The 25,989-nt window shown below is 36.4% G+C and overlaps 1 protein-coding gene and 1 long non-coding RNA gene across 3 annotated transcripts in view; one reads left to right on the top strand and one right to left on the bottom strand.

Annotated features, from left to right (window-relative positions):
• The window catches only part of pde1a (phosphodiesterase 1A, calmodulin-dependent), a 78,519-nt gene extending 54,600 nt beyond the window's left edge, over positions 1–23,919 (bottom strand). The window contains exons 1-3 of one of the 2 annotated variants that reach the window (XM_051906943.1): positions 23,372–23,919; positions 22,755–23,078; positions 21,315–21,341 (exon numbers count right to left, since the gene is read on the bottom strand). In XM_051906943.1, the coding sequence (XP_051762903.1) occupies positions 21,315–21,341; positions 22,755–22,852 (125 nt within the window). In that variant the 5' untranslated portion in view covers positions 22,853–23,078; positions 23,372–23,919. Of the gene's footprint in view, positions 1–21,314; positions 21,342–22,754 lie in introns of both variants that reach the window. The other variant, XM_051906944.1, reaches the window with a different exon arrangement.
• On the top strand, positions 292–22,423 carry LOC127519318 (uncharacterized). Its single transcript, XR_007931781.1, has 3 exons — positions 292–730; positions 15,763–15,872; positions 21,672–22,423. It is a non-coding gene; the product is annotated as an uncharacterized LOC127519318 (long non-coding RNA).
• Positions 23,920–25,989: the final 2,070 nt, after the last annotated feature.

Here is a 25,989-nt window from a genome sequence, read left to right as displayed (position 1 = left end):
ATGCAAAATACACTTTTAAATGTATGCGCCAAGTTTTTAGAAATGCACTTTTTGTATTTGTGTTGGCTTCATGCACTTTTGAAAAATGTTTATATTGTTTTCTACAAGGTTAAATCAATAGGCCTATTTGTTTTTTTTTACAAATATCATGAAGTTTTCTTGAAGTCATTTGACATAAAAGACCCTAAACTAACATTGCAATGCCATTAATAGATCAAAATACCCAATAAGTTGATATATATATAAAAAAAAAAATGACTGACCTTGCCACATGGTCATTAGGGCCTGTGTGATATCATTTCCTGGTTTTCTTGTCATATGACAACAAGCATGTTGCTTTTACCCCACTAGCCCCTGCTGGTAGACGCTGTAACTACACAATCTGCTTCTGAAAAGCAGCTTGATTGACGGCCATTCAAAAGCAGCATATTCTTATGAAATAATTTTAACATATAAAGTGCTAATATATCATTATATTATAGTAGATGTTACCAGTGCCTGATTCTTTTTAGAGGCTTTTAAAAATGCAGAATGGACTTGTACTTTTCCACGACTGCTGCCGTTGACGTCACAGCTTCAGCATAGTCACTGAAGGCCGTGGGACTGTGTGTGTTGTTGTGGTGCCATCAGCCAATCAACGATGTCATGATGTCATTTGCGTGCAGTTCGACAGTGACATGATTGACAATTTGAGATAAATAAGAATGCTAATGGATATAACTCTCTCCAGGTATTGTACACCTTCTTGGTTATACTACATGACTTAATACTAAAATCCTTAATTTGTTTTTTTTTTTTTTTTAAATGCACAGTACCATATTGGTGAATATTAGAGTGTTTTATAAGTATCAGTCAATATTGGATATATTTTGGCTAATGTTGTATATTTAATGTGCATGCTCATTTACATTTAGATTACCTTTGCCGTCATCTAACGCCTAGCTCTGTCGTGTTCTGTGGTTGTAGTAATCGCATGACGCAGGAGAATCCAAACAAACACTTCTTTATTAATCCACAACGAGACACACAGGAGATCACAGGAAAAAACTAACACACAACCACATAAAACAAAGACAAGAGCGAACCAAGGACTGAGGAAAATAAGGGCTTAAAGTCTCCATGAAGTCTCCATTCATTTACTATGAATATGTTAGCCTTACTGTTATCTAAGCTATAGTGCTTCAAAACAATTATAATTACAAAATTTGCTATAAGCAGTCTCTCACTTCCAATATGGATCAATGATTTTGATGACATCACTCTGCACTTCAGCTTCTAATCAGATCTTCTGTCCAATCAAAAGCTCTCTAGAATCGGAAGCGTCCCGCCCCCTACATTATAAATAGACGCTGAAGCTGCGGCTGGAATCGGCCACTTGTTCACACATTTATTATTTTCTACATGGTGAATAGCATATAGTGCACTATATAGGGAACGATTCAGACAGTGTAAATATGCTTTCCATTCTGGATTCACGTTAGTATCACGCAAACCACCACACAGCCTGCTCCGCTCCAGAGACACGATAGCACAGAGCGGATCATATGCGCAAGTCGACGCAGATCACAAAACGTATTGGACCCAATTTGAATTCTGCACAGGATGCTATATTTTAAAGCGATATGGAAGAGATTAGGAGGAGAAACGGTTAGAAATTATGAGGAAACTGCGGCTTTACCAAGCTCAACAGCTCTGGCTGAGCTGTGATATAAACAGAATGCTATTGGCTATTTTAAAAAAGGGGAGGAGCTGTGTGTTTCAATGCACTTCAGTGGGCCTTTAAATACACAGAAAGACATAAGGGGCTTTCGCACCGGAAGAACCTTTTCATAGTTCCTAGAACTATTGGCTGAAGTACGGATTTTGCCGTGCTCGCATTGCAGGAGCTAGGAACAATTTTACTTCTAGGAACTCCTTTTGGGGGAACTAAATTAGCTCCTACTTCAGAGTAGCCAGCTCTATAGGAAATGTCAGTGACGTAAGTGTACGTTGATTGGTCAAACGCATGTCAAACACCAGCACCCGGCATATTTAAAAAGCCGTGTAGACATTTTCTTCACAAAAATGGAAAACAGAGAAAACGGCATTCACCTGTTGTCTGCAGGGTTGTGTTCTTTTCTCCGCCCGATACTTAAAGTTGTCATAGGAGATTTTGTCTCTTAGCCCCACTTTTTGCTCTTTCAGCCACGTAGATTATGCGTTTACATTCCATCTCCGTTATCACGAAACCCACGACACACAACAAACACAGCTCCGATCACGACATCCACCATTCACCATTTTTTAGCGTTTGTATATGCCGCGCTTAAAGACGGAACCAAAACTAACTATACTTGTTACAAGTTAGTTATTCTTTAAAAATACTAATAATTTAATAATACTGTTAAATGTATACTTTAGCAAATCTCAAAATAAATATCCATTTTCATACTATACATAATAATGTTGTTAAGCATTTTTTAAAGACTAGTTTTTAGTGTTTAGTGACAAAACAGTGTTGGACTGTAACATCAGCCATTTATTGAGTAAAGGCAATAATATAAAAATATTTAGTGGCTTCTCTACATCAGCCAGTCATATCTGTCATATTGGTGCATCTCTCAACATGTTTACAGTGTATTCAAATAATTGTCTATATATAAATATAATTTTTAATTTATTTTTGAATAACTTATTAGACCAAAGGCAACATCTCTAAGAAACATCTGCTGTAGTTTATAGTTCATTTGCAAAAGCATATGAAAACACTGCTTCCTTCTTTCTTCAACCAGGTTTTGTGTACTTACTGCATGCTAGTTTTTGAAACAGTAACCATATGCAGCCAAAAACATTTGAGATTGCGGTTTAGAAGCCTTATCCCACCACAATCCTTGATGGGTTTTTTTTTTTTTAAGCCAGAATGAAAATGTGAAGATGGAATCACCACAATGTGGAAAATACTACCTCAGCCAAATATAAAATCTCATACAGACATGACTGAACATATCCATATGGTATATTACAGCAGAAAGTAGCCAATAAGGGATCAAAGATGGAGGATAAGTCTTAACACCCAATAAAAGCCACCAGCCACAGTATCTATAGCAACAGACTTCACAATCCAGGATACAGCAGATATTCAAAAGGACAATACAGACTTAAAGGATTATCACTGGACTTCCTTAGAGGCGATGGTAAAAGCACAAATGGACAGATTGCCGTGCCTGTTCTCCTTGTGTACCACACCAAAGTAGGCACATGACCCTAACATTGAGTTTAATGTTTTCTTCTTCCTGGACTCCTTCCTTCCATGATCTCCTCATGACACAAAGGTCAAAAGTCACCACCATCCTGCACCATAGACTTGAGAGTGTCGTGATAAAACTATAGTGTCATTTCTGAAACCACATTTATGATAAAGTTGCTGTCAGATTTCACTGGTGATTTCAAATATGAAATTTAATCGTAAGCGTGGTGTACAGCTTTGGAGAATTTGATGTTTCCCCAAGATATAGGATATATAAGATATATAAGAGATAGGAGCCCGAGAGGTGTTTCAAAGATGGCCGCCGAGTGAAATGACTTGCCTTAAAGGGACTTTGTATGATACAGAATAGGGATGCACCGATACCATTTTTTAAGGACCGAGTACGAGTACCAATACTTTTTTTCTGGTACTCGCCGATACCGATACCGATGCCTATACATTTATTAATTTCTCTCTCTCTCTTTTTTATTTTTGGTGATGTTGCAGTTTTCCAAGCACAACACAGTGAGACTAATGAATGTAGGACAGCTTCTTTATTATTACTCTAAATAATTTTTATGTGCTTGTCACAAACTTAAAGAACAAAAATTTCACAGTGTCCAATAACCTTCAAAGGGCATAATTACCAATATATATAATTGTTGTTATATAAAAAGAAATTTACAAACAAATTACAAACAATACAACAAATACTATAGAGATACAAATTAAAAAACTTGTTTTTCAGATACAGTAGGTTTATTTACCATATATACATTTATTTAACATCTTTTGTTGATTTATTAACATTAATGACAAATATAGGCTACGGTCCCTTTAAGACCGAATCCATGGATACTGACACATATCCTGTTTTCACCCAAATGTTTACATAGACTTAAGCCATAACCGACTGTATTTACGTGAGATACTCCACACAATGGACATTTTGACAACTATGTGGGCATTTGACCATTCAGGCGCGAGGAGAACTGATCGCGCGGTGTCTGAGAGAACTGGGATCGCGCACAAGAAAGCGAGAGAGCGCGTGCGAGAGAGAGAGAGAGAGCGCTTCTGGTCTGTGTCATTCAGCGCAATTCCGCCTATCCCGCCTTCACTAATCGATAACGAATTGTGATTGAAAGCATGCAGTTCGCAATGTGTGTGTTGTCATCATTAATTTTGAAGTATTTCCACACCTCTGAGGCTGACATTGTTTCTGCTGCTGCCGCCGGTGTCTCTGTGCATGGAAAATTCTGTCAGTTACGTCACGCGAGGTATCGGTCTTTGGTATCCGGGGTATTTTTACGAGTACGAGTACAAGTACGCAAGCTTGGTATCAGGCCCGATACTGGTATCGGTATCGGTGCATCCCCAATATGGAATATCCATGGAACTGTTACTAGTATCTGATTTCGCAAACAGTTTGTTTCTGAATATAAAAATGTCAACACAATGTAACATACTTGTTCTGGCACTAGTTTTGAATGAAGAGATGTGCTTGTCGTCGTTTGTTATCGGTGTACAAGCAGAATGCGACGGTTGGTCGGTGTGGTATTTGCCCCGCCCCTCCTCCACTGTGATTGGACGGCTGGGTAAAAAGTGACAGTGATGAGCGCTGCATTTTACCCAAAGTTGAAAATTTTTCTCTGTTGGTGTTTTAAAAAACATGACACTCCCATTGAAAACAATTAGATAAATATGCTAGCCTCTGGAAAAAAACACTTTGGTGGACACAAGGCCTTAGCGTAGATTTCTATTACCCTGTACGTAATTTATTTCTGTGTTTTATGTTTACTATTCACCAGAACTCCACATCATAGAAATAAACCTACAAGTCTTCAAATTTATAGGCCTATTTCTGTCTTGTAAGGTGGTTACATCTTGTAAGTCTTGTGGAATGCTTTCAACCTTTTGTATCTAGATTAACTCCAGGTAGAAAGCTGAACAAATTCATTGCACCACAAGTTGCGCTTTTGGTCTCTATGGCAACAAACTGCTGCTGCTTTCTCCGCATTCCAGTCCTGAAGTGCCTCTATCACCTCATAATTTAACAACATTTGTTCCACAATACAAATGCACTCTTTAGTAAATATTTTAATATCTTAAAACAGCTTAAATAGGTGTCAATAATCTCACTTTCAGAGACAGACGTAGTACGAGAGCTCTCAGCTTTGTTGTTGTCAGATGTGTTGTTAACACTTTTTCTTACATTTTTTACACTTCTTTCACACAAAAAAAAATATCTTTAGGGGTACAACAGCTTGTCACTGGGGCACCCTTAAAGGGACATCTTGTACCTTATTTACCCCTGAAAGGTTTGTACCGTACATCTACAATATTACTACTCTAAAGTACAAATATAAGGTACATTTACTACTGTTGTACCTCTATACATTTTTTTGCACATTCTGACAGTGTAGGAGAAATAAAAATAAAAACAAATGAGTCAAATGGGTTATTTCAACGGATAGCATGTCTCAGATTATTTGGTTTTGAAAGAATTTGGTAAGAAATGCTTGAGTTCATACTGAAAACTGACATATAACTGCACAAAGCATCTTTGCAAATCTGAGCACAGTTTAAAAATAACGTTTTTATGGTTATTATATCTCACATTTTTGTTTTTAAAAGAATTTGGTGAGAAATGTTAGAGTTCATATTGAGATCTCTGACATATGATTGCACAAGGCTATATTTGCAAATCTGAGCAAAGTTTGAAATAGAAAATGAATACGGATAGTATATCTCTGATGATTTGGTTTAAAAATGATGAAAATGCTTGGTTTCATATTGAGATCTCTGACTTTTGATTGATCTTTTTGAAAAAAACATTATATGGATATTATATCTCAGATAATTTGGTTTTGAAAGAATTTGGTGAGAAATGTTTGAGTTTGTATTGAGATCTCTGGCTTTTGATTGCACAAGGCATCTTTGCAAATCTGAGCAGAGTTTGAAAATAGAAAATTAATATGGATAATACACTGCAAAAAATGCTTTTCTTACTTAGATTTTTTGTCTTATTTCCAGTCCAAATATCTAAAAAAAATTTAAATCAAGATGCATTTTTCTAGACAAAATACGTCAAAATGAAGTGAGTTTTTCCTTAAAACAAGCAAAATAATCTGCCAGTGGGGTAAGCAAAATATCCTTGTTTTCGATTTGAAATAAGATTATTTTGCTTACCCCATTGGCAGATTATAAGGAAAAACTCACTTCATTTTGACTTATTTTGTCTGAAAACAAGACAATAATTTTTACTTGCCTAGAAAATGCTTCTTGATTTAAGAATTTTTAGATATTTGGACTGGAAACAAGACAAAAACTCTAAGTAAGAAAAGCATTTTTGCAGTGTATATCTCAGATAATTCGCTTTTGAAAGAATTTGATGAGAAATATTTGAGTTCATATTGAGATCTGACTTTTGATAGCATAAGGCATTTTTGCATATCTGAGCACAGTTTTAAAATAACTTTTTTAATGTATATTACATCTCAGATTTTTGTTTTTGAAAGAATTTGATGAGAAATGTGTGAGTTCATATTGAGATCTCTGACTTTTAAGGCATGTTTGCAAATCTGAGCACAGTTTGAGACATTATTGAGATCTCTTCTGAAACTACAGGAGATCAATGAGATTGTTATGGTCTTTTTTCAGAAGAAAAAGCCGGAGACTCTCCATTTGATTGCCATACTGTCTACGAGAAACGTTAAAGCAATCTCATTTTGATTTATTTTCTACGGGAGATTTCTCTCTTCACTACTTCATACAGTATGTGTCATAATCGCAGAAGCTTGTGACCTCCCACACAAAACTGCTGAAGTGTGACTACATTTTCCTGTGGCTACAGAAAAACCTGTATGTGTGATCAATCATTGCAACAAATCTCAATGGTCTTCGCTCTCCAGAGCCATATGGCCCGGCCATGACTTCAGTGCCATGCAAATAAATGGCAGAACTGTTCTAGTGGGGCAGTGGAACACAAAGCTGGGAGTTTGAGACAGCAAGACATAGGATTAATTAGCACACGCAGGCTAACGTGCTGATAATTAGCTTGTCTGTAGCGCATTCTGTTAAGACTGAGCCCCGACTGAAAGCCCTTGGGGAAGCATGAGTCATTCCCTGCAGGAGGCTGAGGAAAACATCACTCAGGACCCTTTTACATCGCTCGTGCCATTATGAGGCTAAAGAGTATGTTGCTAGTGGTAACAGCCCTTTTGATGAAATTCCTTATGATGATATTATGAGAATTGATTTGACATTTAAACTTCTTATTAAAAAATCTGCAAGCACATAAAATCATTTCTGCAATTCAAAGTGGCACTAAATACAACATTAGGATGATGTGAAGACTATTCAAGATGTGTTTTTCTGTGCTAATGGGCTTGATGGCTTTTGACTGAACATTTGATTAAGAGGAAATAATCTTATATCAAAATGATCAAAATTAGAAAATGTAGCTGTTGATTCTTGAATTTAAAAAACACACAAAAACATCATTCAAGCACACTTTTTTATCTTAATAGACTCTGAGCTTGAATTAAAAAGCGCCATTACTTCCCACACAGGGATAAAAATCACAACTCTCAGTTGTTTTTGTCCTAGACAGCAAATTGACAGCAAATGGAGACCTTTTTCGAGTGTATAGATTTTTCTCCTTTAGAGTTTCAGTAAAGATCACAACAATGGCTCAGTTTCTGCTCAGATGTTCAGTCTGCAATCAACAGTTAGACTTCTCAATATGAACTCAAACGTTTCTCATAAAATTCTTTCAAGGTGAAATTATATGTCAGTAAACGTCATTTTTAAAAAAAAATTAAAAATTGTCCATTTTGATTTCATGATGACTTTAAACTAGGGCTGAAACCAGAGGGTTAATTGTGGTTTCATCATCAGAACATGACAAACACTTGCCAGACAAATTAATATTACATGTTTTGTCCATTAGAAATGCACATTTGACATTAGCAGATGAGTTGACAGTAGCAGTAGCTTGAGGTGGGATGCAGATATAAATGTATGTTCATTAACAAAAACACTAACATAATATGTAAAAATTGTAACAACCTCATTTTTATAGGGTAAACTTCTGACGGTTTGAGTTAGGATTAAAATTAACTATTGGTCTTCCATAGTATTCAGATCATGTTAACCACAGGTAAAACCACACATTGCACCTCACTGCCATGGTAAAAAAAAAAAAAAAAAAAAATAGTAACTATATTGTTTCTATGGTATCTGTTATGAAAAACAGTAGCTTAAAGACATATAGGGTCAGATTTACTGGCTCTATATGTCTTACTTAGCTCAATTCCATAAATGTGCCGATGGGAGTGGCAAGTTTTGCGCGTGATCTACTGCTGAAATTAAAGAACACAGACACAGTCAAATCATTTACATAATGACCAACGCAATCTACCAAGAGCAGTGCAAATTAGCGTTGGGTTGCGAATAAGCAGAGCTGATGATCATCAGGACACAACTTGTTACATGTAATCTGACAAACACGTACACAAATATATATACATGGCTCGAAAAATGATATGTTCGGATAACGTCTTCCTCTGGCATTTCAAAGAAATTAATACAAGTGGAAAATATTTTTTCCCTTCTACCACGCGCTCTTTGTTCTCTGCGATGTCTCCTCCTAGCAGCAACAATTGCAGCCATGTCGCAAAATGGGTGTTTTTGGGCGTTAAATAATGCTAATACCAGTAAATTGACTAGCGCAAACATTAGTAAATCGTGTTGCGTGATAAATTTAAATACTCTCCTCCCATAAATTTTGCATCTGAAAGGGAACCTCCTACAAATGCATATGCAATAAGGTCAGCCGCAAAGACAACTCAGTCCACGCCTTTTCAGCGCTAATTTTGCACTGTGTGTCTTTAGTAAATCCCGACAGTAGTTTTTTAACGCCAAAAGAGGGTTTGGCTTGCGCAAGCTGTTAGTAAATCTGGCCCTTAGAATAATACAAATGCACAAAAACTGCTATAGCTTAATGACAAGAATCCTGTAATTATATTCATTACCCCACAGTATGATTTGTTTAGTATGAACATTATATCAAACATTTATCGAACTTTTGTTATAATTTTATATTGCAATAATTATTGTTATCATCCTACGTTAAATATATCTGGGAACTCATCCTCTGAAAATAAAAAATGAATTTTAGTCCATATGACTCAGTTTTCTGTTTAAAGTTATTAAGTCATATGTTGTGACTTTTTTCAGCAATTTAAGTCATTATTCACTGTTAATCTTTTCATCAAATTTTACAGTAGTGATGTCAATGTTGTTTGATCTCAAACGCAAGAATTGGCAAGTGTCAAATGCCAGTTTTTGTAGTTCACATGGCTTTTTTTTGGGGTCCATTTTAGAGCATTTTCAGACTTAGAGTATTTGAAAATTGCTTCCAGGGTATTATTCAAAAACTCGCCTTTTGTGAAAGAAAGTCATACGGATTTGTAACAGCATGAAGGTGAGTAAATGCTTTTCATATTTTGTTGATCTATTCCCTGAAGTCTTGTGAGCTGTGATTGAGCCACCTCTGAGCAATACAATTTTCCTCTGGATGGGTAAATTCACACACACACTCTCTCTCTCTCTCTCTCTCTCTCCCTCCTGGGTCGATCAGGTTGGGTTAGTGACATTGAAATTACTGCAGTACCACCAAGCCTGGTGTTCTTTCATTCTTCACCGATGTGTCAAAAAAGCACTTACATTAAGCTCTGACAGTTTGAGATGATGTCATGGAAAGAACGAGAATCAAAAATTTGTCGCATTTAGTTGCTAATGACTTTGTTTGTTTGTTTCCAGAGCCAGCCGTAGCAGTTTTGTTCCGATCTAAAACTGATAAAGCAATCCTAATTTAACCTTATAGCCTCACGCTGTGATTCATGTTGCTATAGCAACCATTATACTTGAGTGTGGAGCGGATAGTGCTCATATCAAGAATAAATGGGTTTTTGTTTTTGTTTTCTATTCACTTCTGTTTCTTTTATCACTCACAGCCAGCTTTTTGTGCTTTGCAGCTTTACACTGATGAGTTAAAAAATGATTGCAATGCAGGCGATTGAGAACAGAGGTGATTGGTGCTCTCAACATGAAGTGATATAGTATTGATGATGCTGTGTTGTGAATGTTCTTCCTATATTCTTCTATAATTGCACAAAAAATGGCTCCAAAGCCTCTTTAAGAAAGCAAGGATTTGGTTGTTTGCCGAAACCATTAGAGGCCTCGAGCATTCACTGATTGAATGCAAGAAAATGGTAATTGCATTGCTACACTTTCATTTTCAGGCAAAATTGTTTGTCAGGGAGCCCTTCTCTCTCCATGCCGTGATCTAATCAAAGTCAGGTGGCCTTATTTAGACAGTCAACAACAAAGTAAGAGAGGTAAAAAATAAATGAGAAGAGAGGGAGAGGTTAAACAAGCAAGGACAAATCATGCTCTCAGAAAATTTCTCAGATCACTGGATGGCTTCTAAATAAGGACGCAGATAACTGTCGTACAGGCTTTTTGTTCAGGGCGAACATATGGTGCCAAGCTCTGGTATTCCAGTCCACTAAACAAATTGTTCAGCTGCCAGCTGAAGCCCCGTTCACACTGACAGCAGTTTTAGCTCTGGAGGTTTGTGTGCTGTTGGTAGTGAAGGTGCTCCTGCTGCAGGATGCCTTAAACGATATGTATCGTGAAAAGTGCTATACAAATAAATGTGAATTGAATTGAATTAAAATTATTTGTGGGCTTTCAAACCTTTTGAAAAATCTGATCGCAAATAAGATGTCATTCGGTTTTGACAAGAAATCAGTTTTCTTGCAGCTAAAAATTAACATTACGTTTGCAGAATAAAAGGTTTGGGGTCAGTAAGATTTTTTTAATGTTTCTGAAAAAGTCTCTCACCAAGGCTGCATTTATTTGATCAAAAATACAGTAAAAACAGCAATATTGTGAAATACTATTTCAACCTAAACTAACTGTTTTCTATTTTAATATTTTTAAAATGTAATTTATTTTTGTGATGGCAAAGCTGAATTTTTAGCATCATTACTCCAGTCACATGACCCTTTAGAAATTATTCTAATATGCTGATTTGCTGCTCAAGAAACATTTCGTATTATTATCAATGTTGAAAACAGTTGTGCTGCTTCATATTTTTGTGGAAACTGTGATACATTTGTTCGGGATTCTTTGATTAAATAGAAATTTATTTGAAATAGACTTTTTCTTATTACTGTCAATTTTGATCAATTCAATGCATTCTTGCTGAAAAAAAAGAATTTATTTCTTTTAGAAAACAAAATAAAGTCTTACTGACCCCAAAGTTTTGAGTGGTAGTGTATATAAATATTATATTATCACATCACTCATAATATTATATTATACTATACAGCATTATATTATATTATAAAACTGTTAGTTCCTGTCCTTGATTCTGATTGGTCAATAGCTGTGTTTTATTTACGATAAAACACGGCTATGACCGCTTCACCCAACGGTTCTGTGTATCACTACACAACACCCTTAGCAACCACTCTTAGCAACGTAAACTGTATGTTCTCAATTTATATTGTTCATTGATGCTTACTGTATTATGTAGAAGAGTATTGTGAGAAAAAGATCGAATGAGCGAGTTTATTACCTGCATTCAGATTTAGCATTTTCCTTCAGATCAGTCCTATGTTCATAGTAAAAAATCTGTTTAAATTCCGATGTATTATCTTGTCCTTTTAACATTTAAGGGGTTTTCCCATGACTGACAGCGCTAGTCAAAGCATTTGTCAGCTGCGTCTTGTTCCATGTTCACAACAGTTCAGTCTTTTCAATGTAAAAGTCTTCGTTACTGACTGACACACTCATAAAGACAGTCTTTGCTGCCAATTAATGGCATAATAATGTAACTTCTGTTGCTGTTCACGGTCAGGGACTATTTTTTCCGGCGGAAGGAAGGCTTTGGTTAAAGTTTACTTCATGAAAGTTGCATTGATACATATTTTTGGCTTTAATATTTGTATTGTGTGGTAACCGTTTTATAAAAGCAATAAGGTCCTAGAGGCTAGTGCTGTATCGTGAATAAATCACGGCTGATACGCCCTTCAGCCGTGACTTATATATGATACAGCACAGCCTCTCGTACCTTATTGCTTACTTATATTATATTATATTATATTATATTATATTATATTATATTATATTATATTATATCATAGGGCTGGGCGATACACCTAAAAAAATTATCACGATATAATATTTCATATTGATCGGTATTGATAATTATTGAAAAAATTGTAATAACTTAAAAAAAAAAAAAAAGACCAGTACAAAAAAAAGTTTGAATTTAACCAATGCATTTTTAATTAAGTCAAACAACAAATAATTTTAAAACAAAACAAAATAAAGTAAAATGAAAATATATATTATATTTTATATGAAGATTAAATAAATAAGTGTTAAAGATACTTAGAGCTGCACAATTCTGGATAAATTGAGAAACGTTTTTGTTTGTTTCAAACTGAGATCATGATTATGAATGAAGTGATTATGAAAATTTTTTAATTCATTTGAATTATTTTTTTAAATCTGTGTATGATTCAATGACTCACTCATAAATACTCTTGTTTTATTACTGGATGAATCAGTGTATTTGAAAGAATCTGTTGAATGAAGATTCAAATACATTTTTTAACACTCACTTGTCGCCACCTGCGGTGAAACAATGTAAACGATAAATGCGTCATTTTCAGCGCCAAGTTTCTTTCTTTCTTTATTTATTTTTTTGATCGATAACATAGACATTAGTGTTTATATCTGAACTATAAACTTTTAAACACTGTGCAGCTGTTAATACCAACATGACAACTGCTCTCTCAAGATGAACTTTGAAGTAGATCAACTGGAAGATGTAAGGAAACCATGAAACTGCCACACTGACGAGCTGACATGTCCTTTTTTCTTCACAATCTCCTCGTCGCCGGCAGGTACAGCACTCATTTTCATGTGTTTGTGTGTTCTGATCTCACGTGGCGATTGCGCATCTGAACTCCACAGCAACTTGTTTGCGTGTCACTCGTAGCGCGTCTGTTTGTGATCCAGGGACGGAGCGAGCTTGAGAGTTGTTCATGCAACCGAACTTAATGTCTGTTTACATTTTAGTGCATTTAAGTGAAACTATATCGAGAGTTATATCAAACATTTTTTTCTATCGTTATCAATGAAAGCGTACTGTCGATAAATATCGATACCGTTTTATCGCCGAGGCCTATTATATCATATTATATTATTATGTGGGAAGAGATAAATCCCATCGAAAATGACTTTGTCACTTTGCTGTCAGTGTAAACAAAGGCTTAAAGGGACAGTTCACTCAAAAATAAAAGTTCTCTCATCATTTCCTCACCCTCATGTTATGAATGACTTAAAAAATGTCCAAACTGCTCTTTTCCCCACAATGAAAGTGGATTGTGAGTTTGACCAAGGACAGCTGTGATCACCATTCATTTTGGAAAAACATAACGGTGAGTAAATGATGACAAAACCTTAACTTTTGAGTGAACTATCCTTTTAAATAAAAGTGCACTAACCCAAACATGGTTTTTAGCTTGCTTTAGGAAACGCACACGGAATAAAAGTAAATGGCTTTCAAGTAAATCATAGACATACAGAGGAAGTGGATAAAATAAACTACAGCATTCATTCTCACCACATGCAAGAGTGTGTGTGTGGCTTAATTCTGACAAGAAGCAGACACAGACGCTCACTTCTGGCATGCGCATGATCGCCTCCCTCTGACAACTCCGAAACAACAGTACATTAATAAGCTACATGTTCCCAAACAAGCTAAAGTAACACAACAAAACACCCCAAAGCCTCTTTGCTCGCAGGATGCCGGTCTGTTTGTTGACATCTGCCAATTTCTGGACAGCCTGAAATGAATACATATCCAGAGAACAGGAAACACTCAGTTGCCAGGAGACATCACCAGAATGTTTTAGCAAATGCTGGAGAGGTGGTACGAGGCCCGAGACAGGAACCTGTTGACAGGAAGCCCACACAACACAATGCAGAAATGTCTGGAAGGTCTACTCTGCAGATGTCACATTTTCTTTCTCACATTAGCAGCTAGTTTTAAAATACACACATAATGCTCCAAACACTGAAAGTTGTGCTTATGGGCTCATACTGCGACTGCAACTTAAAGGGTTAGTTCACATAAAAATGAAAATTCTGAAAATTAATTACTCACCCTCATGTCGTTCCAAACCCGTAAGACTTTCGTTCATTTTTGGAACACAAATGGAGATCTTTTTGATAGACAGCTATGCAATTTGACACTTCAAAAAGTTCATAAAGAGATCATAAAACTAATCCATATGAACTGAGCAGTTTAGTCCAAATTTTCTGAAGAGACACGATCCCTTTATATGATGAAAAGATTGAATTTAGGCTTTTATTCACATATAAACATTCATCAATGCACACATCAGTAGTGGTAAAAGGAAGCTCAAGCAAGCTTGCTTGACACGTGTGAGAACCAATGAGGTTTATTCTCTTGTGTTATGCAGCATGTTTGAGCTTCTGCAAGATGTTTGTTCTTGTGCTTCAAGTAGATTTGGTTGAGCTGCTGTTTATGCTCATTGATCAATGTTTAGATGTGAATAAAAAGCCTAAATTAAATCTGTTTGTCATATAAAGCAATCAAGTCTCTTCAGAAAATTTGGAATAAACCGCTCGATTCATATGGATTAGTTTTACGAACTCTTTATGATATTTTTGAAGCGTCAAAGTGTCAGTTGCGTAGCTGTCTATGGTGGGACAGAAAGCTCTCAGATTTCATAAAAAAGATCTTCATTTGTGTTCTGAAGATGAACAAAAGTCGACATGAGGGTGAGTAATTAATGACAAAATTTTCAAGTTTGGGTGAACTATCCCTTTAAGAACTTGGCCCATTTTAAAATAACTAAGAGACTTTAAATAAACCATAATTTTCTACTGCGAGTCACAAGCAGACTATATTGGGGGAGGGGCATTTTTATGAGAGCATTTGATTGGACAAAAAGTTGTAGTGCAAGATTAGTCATCAAATTTCTTGATAATTTTTCCCAAATGAGAAAGACTCTTTTTTACATGTACATACATGCCAAATGTTAATTTTATCATACAGATGACCTCAGAACTAATAGACATGAGCTAAAGTTCGTACTTGTGAATTTTTAAGTCAACATATAAAAATGGGAAAAAAATTGATATGTTGGGCAATTTCATATTTTTTCCCTCTTTTTTACTTAATGACAACTATATATATATATAAAGCTTGTAGCACTTATTCAACAAAAAGCAGTGCAATTTATTGACATTAGGTGTGTGTTTTGTCTCAGTGAATGACAGGAAATGTTTTGTCTCACAAGTCTGTTGTTTAATACATTGTCTTTAACTTCAACAGCTAATGACACACAATACAGCTGGAAATTGTTCGATGGCTACTCGACATTCGCTGTATTATGCTCTACTCTTTTCTGTTGTGTTTTCAGAGAAAGAGGACCAACACAATGCCGCCTCTTACATGAACAACCTATGCACAGCTCTTCACACTTTTATATTCACTCAACACCCTTATGGACTGTGCTGCTCTAATGTAAAGGTCAGTGCAAGTAAGCTTTTGGTGTCACTGAAGTGGATTTGCTATAGCTGAAACCAAGAATAGTCTGTGCAGTTGATTTCATAAGAAAATGACACAATGCCACATTATAATAATGGTAACTTTGCCATAATCAGTAAAGCATAAAGGCTCCAAAGGGAGTTTTTGTAGCGATGCCATATAGAAGAACCATTTTGGGTTCCTCAAGAGCCTTTCAGAAAACAATTCTTAAAAGAGCCATTTTTTCTTAGTGTGAAGAACATTGTAATAATCTAAAGAACTTTATAAAGAACTTTTTGTGCAGTGGAAAGGTAAAAATTTACAGTGTGGTGTCAAATTATACATGAAATGGATAAGGTTGGTTTTTGTGAGTAAAGAGCCACATTATGCATGTGAATATTTTCAGTGAACTTTGTTGGGACAGTTTAATGGGGGCCTCTAGTGGATACATTACTCACATCTTCTGAATTCCAAAAGATTTGAATAAAGATTTTTGTTTTAAAACCATCTATAGAATTTAACTCATTATTCTTGTAGAGTCATTTAATCAATAAGACCACCATACATTATTCATTACTGACAGCTTGCTGAACACTACGCGCTTAAAACACTGCTGATATAATTAGTTTGATTGATTATCTTCTGCATTATAAGGTGTCACACGCTGTCACCTCACATTCTATTTAAGTTCATGCCATCGGACTAATTGTGGTTGAATATACCTTTCACACTACAAAACAACCACTTACAAAATGGGATCTCACTGGTTGGATCTCATGAAAACATGTTCAGGTCATGTCATTTTAAAATGAAAAGGAAAAAAGGACATTTTTAGAACCATTAAGATTTTTTTCCATTGTAACATTATTTTAGTAACAATCATGCACATTTTATCGGCAAATTCTAATTACTGTAATATCTGAACATTTTACTTTTGCGTTGTTACATTTTATTTTCCTGTTTTTACACAATATTTTTTGTTTTATTGAGATTAAGGGAGAAACTGAATAATGCATGGGACATTTTACTTTTTTTTTGTTCTCATTCTTTCGTTATATATGTGTTGCATTACAGTAATTTGTAATATTTTAACCAGCATCAGTTCCACCATGACATAAACAATACTCTATCATATTTTTTTCAGCAAAACATTTTTTTTTACGTTTTTAATTTTAAATGAGAGGAAATGTTATGAAAATAATGTCACAAAAAAATCACAGTGGTCCTAAAGAAGGCTTCATTGTCTTCAAGCTAATTATAATTTCTTATTTCTTTCTGTTGATTTTGGGGACCTGGACTTGCTCCTGACAGGTTTTGTGAGATTCACCCAATTACAGTAACCACAGTTTTCCGCATAAACCTCTCACACCTTCAGCACATGACTGATTTTGACACATGAATTACCAATCGACTCTTGTTTCCTGAGGTGAATACTGATGCAGAGATGTTGTTGTCCTCTCCACAGAATCTCTAAAGTACACACACTGAGGTCCGCCTAACTGATAGTGGAGAGCTGTGCTTTGAAGGAAGGCCATTGTTGAGTAGCACCTCTCAGCATGCATTACATAAATGTGGGGCTGTTACTGAGGGCAGGCGAGTGTTTAGCATCAGAGGCAGTAATGTGGGGGTGTGTGAAGGCCACTTCACCTGAGCTAGACTGCTCTGATTGGCCTGCACAAAAGAGCTTGACAGAGGTTTCCACATAGAGGAGGGCCAGTGAAGGCATCAGGGCCCTTCAAAGTCAGTAATGCTTTGGATATGTATGTGGGCTACTATTCACTTAATATGGGTCCCTAAATGTGCATTTACAAAAGGAAATAGCATTGCTTGCAAGGCAACAAAGGAGTATTGTTAAAGTTTGAGGAAAGGGATTTAGTTCTGGTAAAAAATAATTTGAAATTTATAATTTGAATTTCGAATATTCATCGAATTTAAAACAAAATCCACATTTGAATGCAAAAATGGTGCATTCGTTTTTTAGATATGCGTCAGGCACCCTTATCACACTGTAAAAAATTATTTTCATAATTTGTTATCACAACATTTTTTCTTTTGTCAAATCAACTTAGCTAATTAATGTGGTTCAGATAACGTAATATTTTGAGTTTAAACTAATCGCTTTCATCGCATTAACTCAAATTTTTAATATCAATGAACTCAAAATTTTAAGGCAACCAGGTAACTTACTTTTTAAGTTAACCAACAATTCTTTTTTACAGTGCAGTGACGCATGAGATGTGATGATGACGTAAGAGTTGTTGCGTTTTAATGTTTTTCTTAGCCTATCCAGTTGAATACACTTGATAAGGCGCTGCTGCGTTGTTCATTTAAAACAATGCTGAAATAAAGCAGCTCAATGCAGAGATCTTGGTTACATACACTCTAAAAAGTGGGGGGTTAAAAATAACCCAAGTCGGGTTAAATATGGACAAACCCAGCGATTGGGTTGTTTTGACCCAGCTGTTGGGTTAAATGTTTGACCAACCTGCTGGGTAGTTTTATTTAACTCAACTATTGTTTAAAAATTACTATATTTTTTAACATTTATTAATAAGTTTAATGAACAATAATTAAACAATAAACATTTATTAAATTGCTTATTAATAAATATTCACCTTTTGATTATTATTGTTGCCTCTAGTAATTATGTGTCTGATTTTTAATTTCCAACCTATTTTGGATTCATTTTAAGCCAGCCATATAGCAATCAATAGTCAATAGTTGGGTTAAATAAAACTGCCCAGCAGGTTGGATCAAACATTTAACCCAACCGCTAAGGTCTAAACAACCCAATCGCTGGGTTTGTCCATATTTAACCCAACTTGGGTTGTTTTTAATCCAGCATTTTTTAGAGTGTAAAAACCATAACAAAGCTGTTCACACAGAACGCATTTTCTGCGCTGCTTTTCCATTGTTTTTTATGTAAACATGCGCTAGATGGACATCTTTGACCATGCCCCTTTCCAAAACCAAGTGAGGCAGCATCGACAATAACTGAACTGAGTTGAATGAACATAAGTGACATATGAAGTCCTATTATGATAACCCATACTCAGAATTTGTCCTTTGCATTTAACCCATCCAGTTAGTGCACAAACATTAGGGGTAGTGAGTACACTGTAAAAAATGGTATGTGCTGTTTACTTAAAAAAATTATGGTAACAATATTACACATGATATTTTTGAGTAGTTTTTAAGGTTTGATTCTTTAATGGAATCTACCTGAATAAATCATGTAAAATCTCTTAAATTATTTAGTCTATGACACAATTAATTTAATACTTTTAGTGAAATGTCCTTTTTTATTTTAAGTTGACTCTCAAAAGTGTGTGATTTAGAGTGAATAGAAATTGTGTTTATATTTGACTTTAAGTTATATTGTACAATTAAAACACTGTATTCTGCTAGCACAACACAAGTAAGAACAAACCTGTTACTGCACTGGCAATAGCAAAGTTATTACACATTGAACAAAGCAACATGTTTCAAAGTATTAGTACAGGCAGTTATCCACAACCTAACCATGAGCTCTACTCTTCTGCACAATGGTAACGATCAAAACTTCAACATAACAGAATCTCTTTCAAATGTCAAACATAAATGAACATTAAACGTTAACAGATTTTTTCCTTCACTCAAAAACACATAAAATAACACTTAATTTCAATATTTACTCTCCATTTCCAGCCATATGCAAAGCATGCTGGGAACTAACAAAGGTGTCTCTAAATAAAACTGCATAATTAAGCTAATTCTCTTAAAATAAATAGGTAGCCTCCTTTCTTTAATTTTATTTGCTTAAACGGTTCCTCAATTCAAGCATCAAAACTATGCAAGTTTCCCTAAAAAAATTAGGAAAATGTATCTCATGGTTTTATTAGTGAAATGTTCTCAATATTTTCTATACAACACTGAACCACAATTTTATTAATAACTATTTTTAATTATCACCTTAGTTTTTTTTAATGAAAATTACAAGACCGAAAATTCATTTTTTACAGTATAGTGATAACACACTGCAAACTGTGGACACACACACCCAGAACAGTGGACAGACATTTTTGCAAGCGATTGGGGGTTAGGTGCCTTGCTCCAGATGGTATTGAGAGTCGAACCCACAACCTTCAGGTTACAACTCTCTAACCATTAGGCCACAACTGCCCCACTGAACTGACTTGAGCTGAATAATGAAACTATCACCTTCTGTAGAGCCGTTTCTTTATAATTATTTGTGAAATTTAGCAATTTCTCAGTGAAAATTGTTTCAAAGCCACATTTTTTTTTCAGTGTACGTTAAGAAATGGGTTTTATACTACTATTATTTTATACTACTATTGTCCAAAACCCCACAAAATCATCAGAAGACACTGTATGTCCTTATGTCATCATTATTAAAACGCTGAAAAAATAGTTCAGTTTAATTAAAAATTGACTATTTTACCCAAAATATGTGTATGCAATGCATTTATACATGTTAGAGTATTGTGCTGTTAGTTTAGCAACATCAAACTCTATTTGAAATAATTTGTGAGTTAAGTCTCCATCTCAGGTTTTGGGTGCTGCCTATGTAAGCAGTACGCTATGTAGGCAGTAGGGAGCTCACTAGGTATTGTGACATTTCCTAAATGACTGTGCACTGCAACCCATCACAATTCAGTATTCAAATAGATGTAAGAAAGATGACCAATCATAATTCAGAATGCGGCTATTATGATGACATTGTTGCTGTTGGTTACATTAAGTGTTCTATCAATGTTCCATGAAAGTTTCAATTGTACAAAGCACACCCAAGGCTAAAATTGTCCACAAAATGGTTCGAAATTAGTCAACGGTTCGGGCTGAATCAATAGCACAAGTTCAATACTTAGTGTCAGGGCTTTAGAACAAACCCTAACCAGAATGTTTTAGGAATATCAATACAGATCTGCCATGCACACGTTACGATAATCTCTTCAGCGTTCCATTCCAGAGCTGCCCCACTTCTGTAATCCGTACATCATAAGACAGCATCAGACGGCGAGTGCAGTTTGTATTGTGTGGGCTATCACACATGGAAATGGAAGAACTCCAATGTCTTGTTCCTGGTTGAGGTTGTGTCTGGATAGAGATGCTTAGCCCTTTAACAAAGCCTAATTACAGGGACGGAGTCCTTGAAGCACCATGTTCATTGGCACAGGTGAAAGCGCTGGATTGTAATGTCAATATCTCTCCAGCTCCTTGATCAGCCCATTTAATCGTGATTTTAGCTGCAACCTTCACGTTAGCACACCAGATCTTTACCCATTATGCAACCCCCACACTATGGAGGTGGCAATGAAACCATTAGTGACCCAGCTGGAGTGATAAGATTGCGGTTCAATTCATCTAGCTTGCATTACTTGTCATGCATGAAATGTTCCTTCAATGAATTGCTGCGACACAGATAGAGACCAACTTTGGACTTACCTTTGAGATGTGCGTTTGTACTTCTGCCTGTAAGACAAAAAATGGAAGCACATTAGCTTGCAGCCATAATGAGCACATGCCATGGGAGAAAGTACTTTTACGTGTGTAAAGTACGGGACTGACAAGAACAGCATGCTCTATTTCCAGTGTGAACAAAGCCAGGATCTCAAGGAATTCTCACTTTTCCACTGCAGTGAATTAGTTATCACATGGAGCAGCTGTTATCTGACGTGTTTTAGACTGACGGTTTGAAAATCGACAGCGCATTGGGGTATATTGCAAATCAATCGTTAATACATTTGATTATATATCAAACAGAATAAAATAAATAATTTTGATTGTGTTTATTCCTTCTAGAAGTTTCCAAGGAACAACTGTGGCCTGGATGTTGATCAGTAGAGCTGTTTCAACGCATCCCAAAACAACGCTGTCTACCTAAGATGGGATGAATGGATGAGCAAGATCGGTCTATAGGAATAGATCCAAAGAGGCTTGGATGAGCTTTGCAGGGAGGTGATGGAACTAGACTGGTTTAAATCCCGGGATCAGCCATTCAGTGACTCCGACTTTCTACAAATTTGCTTCTGCTTTAGGTCACAGTGCCTGATTAGAGTGCCCTCTGCTCCAGCACCAATGCATTTAACATTAGACTAAACGTTATTATGTTTTAGCAGTGACCAGAACAACAGAAAGTAATTTTTATGCTGGAAAATAGGAATTTATTGCCATAACAAGATTTCAGTCAAATTAAACATACTGAATAAAGAGTCAAAATATATCATTATATTGCTGTTTTGAATAAAGTTTGCTAAATGCTTTTCTTTATGCATTATATGAGTCCAAGTGTGTAACTTTATTTCTGTTTTGAATATTAAGTTTGATAGATGATCTATTATTATTTATTGTGGCTAAAAATATAAAAGTTTGATAAGTTTGTAACTTTGATGTATCATAAATGACCCATTATTAATTATTGTTGCTAAAAAACAAGTTAAATTTATGTTAAATTAACATTTAAATTTACGTATTGTGCACAATACTACTGTTTGCTGTAATTGTACTGACTACAGAGTTGATGATGAAATGCAAAATACAACGTCATATTTTCATTAAAAATTAAATCCAAAAAAATGATGTTTGGATTGTTTCACCATGAAATGACACCGCTGAACCCAAACCTTACAAGACTGATTTGAATTCATTAACCAAAACTGTCAGTAGAAGCAAGTATGTGAACAACAACATTGCTTGATTAGGCTTGACAGTCTCATTAGTATTACATTCACACACTTGCTGCCCCAAGAGTCAAGATTCACCCACTCCCAGCAGTGAACACAACCATACCGCTCATAAACAGCTCTGTCATTCTCTCTCTTGCCAGGAATCAAACCAGGGTTTCCAGTCATGCTGATGAAAGAGTATGAAACAAGAAGCACTTACATTCCTTTCAGCCTAATCCACATCTTCTCCGTCTGGTCGCACTTGGAGTACTTCAAGGAGTTCTCCAGCCCGTCCGTGTCGTTGGCCAGAGTATCCATGGTTTGAGCGAATGCACGAGCGTGTGGAGTGTTCTAAGATGCAGAGGGATATGCAGGTATGCGATTCAACACGTGTAGCGCAGTGCTCCGAGTCTTCAAAGCATCTCCGACAGTTCGAGCAGCACACGTCTCCCAGAGGGTCCTGCTCGCAGCTCCAGAGTGCATCAGCCCGTTGGAGTGAGTGTCAGCGCACAGACCTGTCTCTCTGCTACGCACTGAGGGAACGCTGTCACACACACACACACACACACGTCACACAAATGTTTCTCTCTCTCTCTCTCTCTCTCACTCTCTCTCTCCCAATGACCGGAAAAGCAGCGCTGTGCCTTATGAGTATTTATCACCCTCTCGGAATCTGTTCCCTCTTGCTCTTTCACCCTGTTGTTTTCAGCCTTTCAATCAATCTATGATGGAGGCTGCGCTGTCCCCTTTTGACATCTCTAATCTCACTCATTTATACCAGTGCAAATACACAAACACTCACACGCCTTCACTACCACACTGGAAAGAAACGGGCACCTGTGTGCGTCGCAAGTGTCGCTCCTCAAATGGAATCCGTTGGCTGGAAACGGATCAGCGATTTCCCCCTCCTCTTCCACAGCCGTAGAAACGCAGAGGGAGAAGGAGAGAGAATTGTTTCCTCACATCCTCGCCAGCATCATTATCCTGCCCACCGGGGGCCGAGATTCCCCAGCTTCTCCGAGACATCGTTCTTCAGAAGAAGCCATCGTGAAGCCGGCTGCTCGAGTCGTATTTTACCGAGACTTTCCTTCTGTTGGCCAGCTGAATGATAAGCTCCCCCGGCGGCATCTCCCGGTCCCGAGTTGGCGTTTTAATGAAATTAACCTGTGCACTATAGCATCCCGCGCTCGTCTCGCGCACGGCAGCCTAGTTTCAACACGCTCTAATCCTCTCATTCCAGCGCAGCTGCAAGAAGCAGCGTGCTGATAAAAATTTCATGATTGTTTGTGAAATATAAGGGGTTATTAGGAAGGCATATACTCAGAGAGACCATGAAGGGTTTCTTCAGAGAACCAAATCAGCAAACATGCTCCAGTCCGAGACAAGAGCACTTTGCCTAATATAGCAGCACCCCTATATCTCGTTTCTGTAAATAAGAATGGAATGAGGATTGTGGGATTTTTTTTTTTTTTTTTTTGGGGGGGGTGCTGTTGCAGCCAAGCATGGCTGATTTTCATTCATTAGGGGGAAGGGCACATCATCTCCTGCCTACGGAGCATCCGCGGCATGAATAGGCTGAATCTTAATGATCACTTCTTCTGGGTTACCGGTCTATTGGATTACACTCTACAATGTAAAACAGCTTAATCACTGCTGCATTAGCATAGGAACAAAACTAATTTCTCATTAGTTCATTTCATCACATAGGAATTGCCTGAAATGAGTATATTCTGAGATTATTTCTGGGTTCTGATATTACATTATCGTGTTGGTTGACAGTCGGGAGGGTTGATTTAGCCATTTGTTTCATATAAAACAGTTCTGATAAATAGAAATGCATAAATTGGGACAATGTGTGTGTAAATAAAACATTATTCATATTCACTTTCGGCACTAAAATGGTGAAAGACGTTGCCATGGAAACACACACTGCCATACAAATGGATTTAGAGGGAATGATTACGGCTGTAAAAGAATGACTTGAAGGTCTCATGTAGAGACAGACGCACAGACAGACCGAGACAGAAAAGAGCAGCAACAAAGACTACAAATAAAAACTGTGTTGGGTTATCTATAGAGGTCCACTTATCCTGTATGATTGTCGTCATGATGATGGTGATTATTGACACAAAAGAGCAAGTAGGACAAGAGTAAGAAGGTGCAGTTTGATTCAAAGCACATCAGGGAAGCTTTTGTGCTTGTCGGCTAGTACAGTTACCGAACGATCAGTGAAGATTGTTCAGACACGATCTAGGCCTGGACAGTATGATCACCTAAGAGTTTCTGGTTGTGACAGACACTTCCAGGACCTCCTGACGTGTCATACCACTGCGATTTGTAAAGTCAGAGAAGTGTCAATGGTTAGACGGTGCACAGAACTCCATTAACCAAACATAACGGCTAGCGAGCTGCCTTGCAGTCTACTGCCTTTTAAGGCAGCATTCTAACTGAAATGAAACCTTGCAAGTGATTGATTTGGAACTCTCTAGAAGTTCTTTGTGTCATGCCAACATTGCTTCTTACCTGACTGACTGATTTCAGGAGTTAGTGTTAGCATGTTGCTATGCTAACAACGCTATAGACCAGTGGTTCTCAACTGGGGCCCACTGGTGCGGTTTAATCCAAATTTTCTGAAGAGACTCGATCATTTTTTTATGATGAACAGATTTCATTTAGGCTTTTATTCACATACGAACAATGATCATTCAGGTTTGGTTGAGCTTCTGCTTATGTTCGCTGATCAATGTTTATATGTGAGTAAAAGAATAAATTCAATCTGTTCATCATAAAAAGCGATCAAGTCTCTAGTGAAATTAGTTTTACGATCACTTTATGATCTTTTTGAAGCGTTGAAGTGGTTGTTGCAAAGGCAGTCAATGGAGGGACAGACATCTCTCAGATTCCATCAAAAAAATATTCATTTGTATTCCGAAAATAAACAAAAGTCTTACGGGTTTGGAACGACATGAGGGTGAGTAAGTAAAGGGTTAGTTCACCCAAAAATGAAAATAATGTCATTAATTACTCACCCTCATGTCGTTCTACACCCGTAAGACCTTCGTTCATCTTCAGAACACAAATTAAGATATTTTTGTTGAAATCCGATGGATCAGTGAGGCCTGCATAGCCAGCAATGACATTTCCTCTCTCAAGATCCATAAAGGTACTAAAAACATATTTAAAACAGTTCATGTGAGTACAGTGGTTCAATATTAATATTATAAAGCGACAAGAATATTTTTGGTGCGCCAAAAAAACAAAATAACGACTTATGTAGTGATGGCCGATTTCAAAACACTGCTTCATGAAGCTTCGGAGCGTTATGAATCAGCGTGATAATAATTGACATTATTTTCATTTTTGGGTGAACTAACCCTTTAATGACAGAATTTTCATTTCAGGGTGAACTAACCCTTTAAACTAAAAAAAAAAAAAAAAAAAAAAAAACTTAACAA

Source organism: Ctenopharyngodon idella, chromosome 9 (genome assembly GCF_019924925.1).
Source record: "Ctenopharyngodon idella isolate HZGC_01 chromosome 9, HZGC01, whole genome shotgun sequence".
Lineage (NCBI taxonomy): Eukaryota > Metazoa > Chordata > Actinopteri > Cypriniformes > Xenocyprididae > Ctenopharyngodon > Ctenopharyngodon idella.
This window is presented reverse-complemented; position numbering and strand designations above follow the sequence as displayed.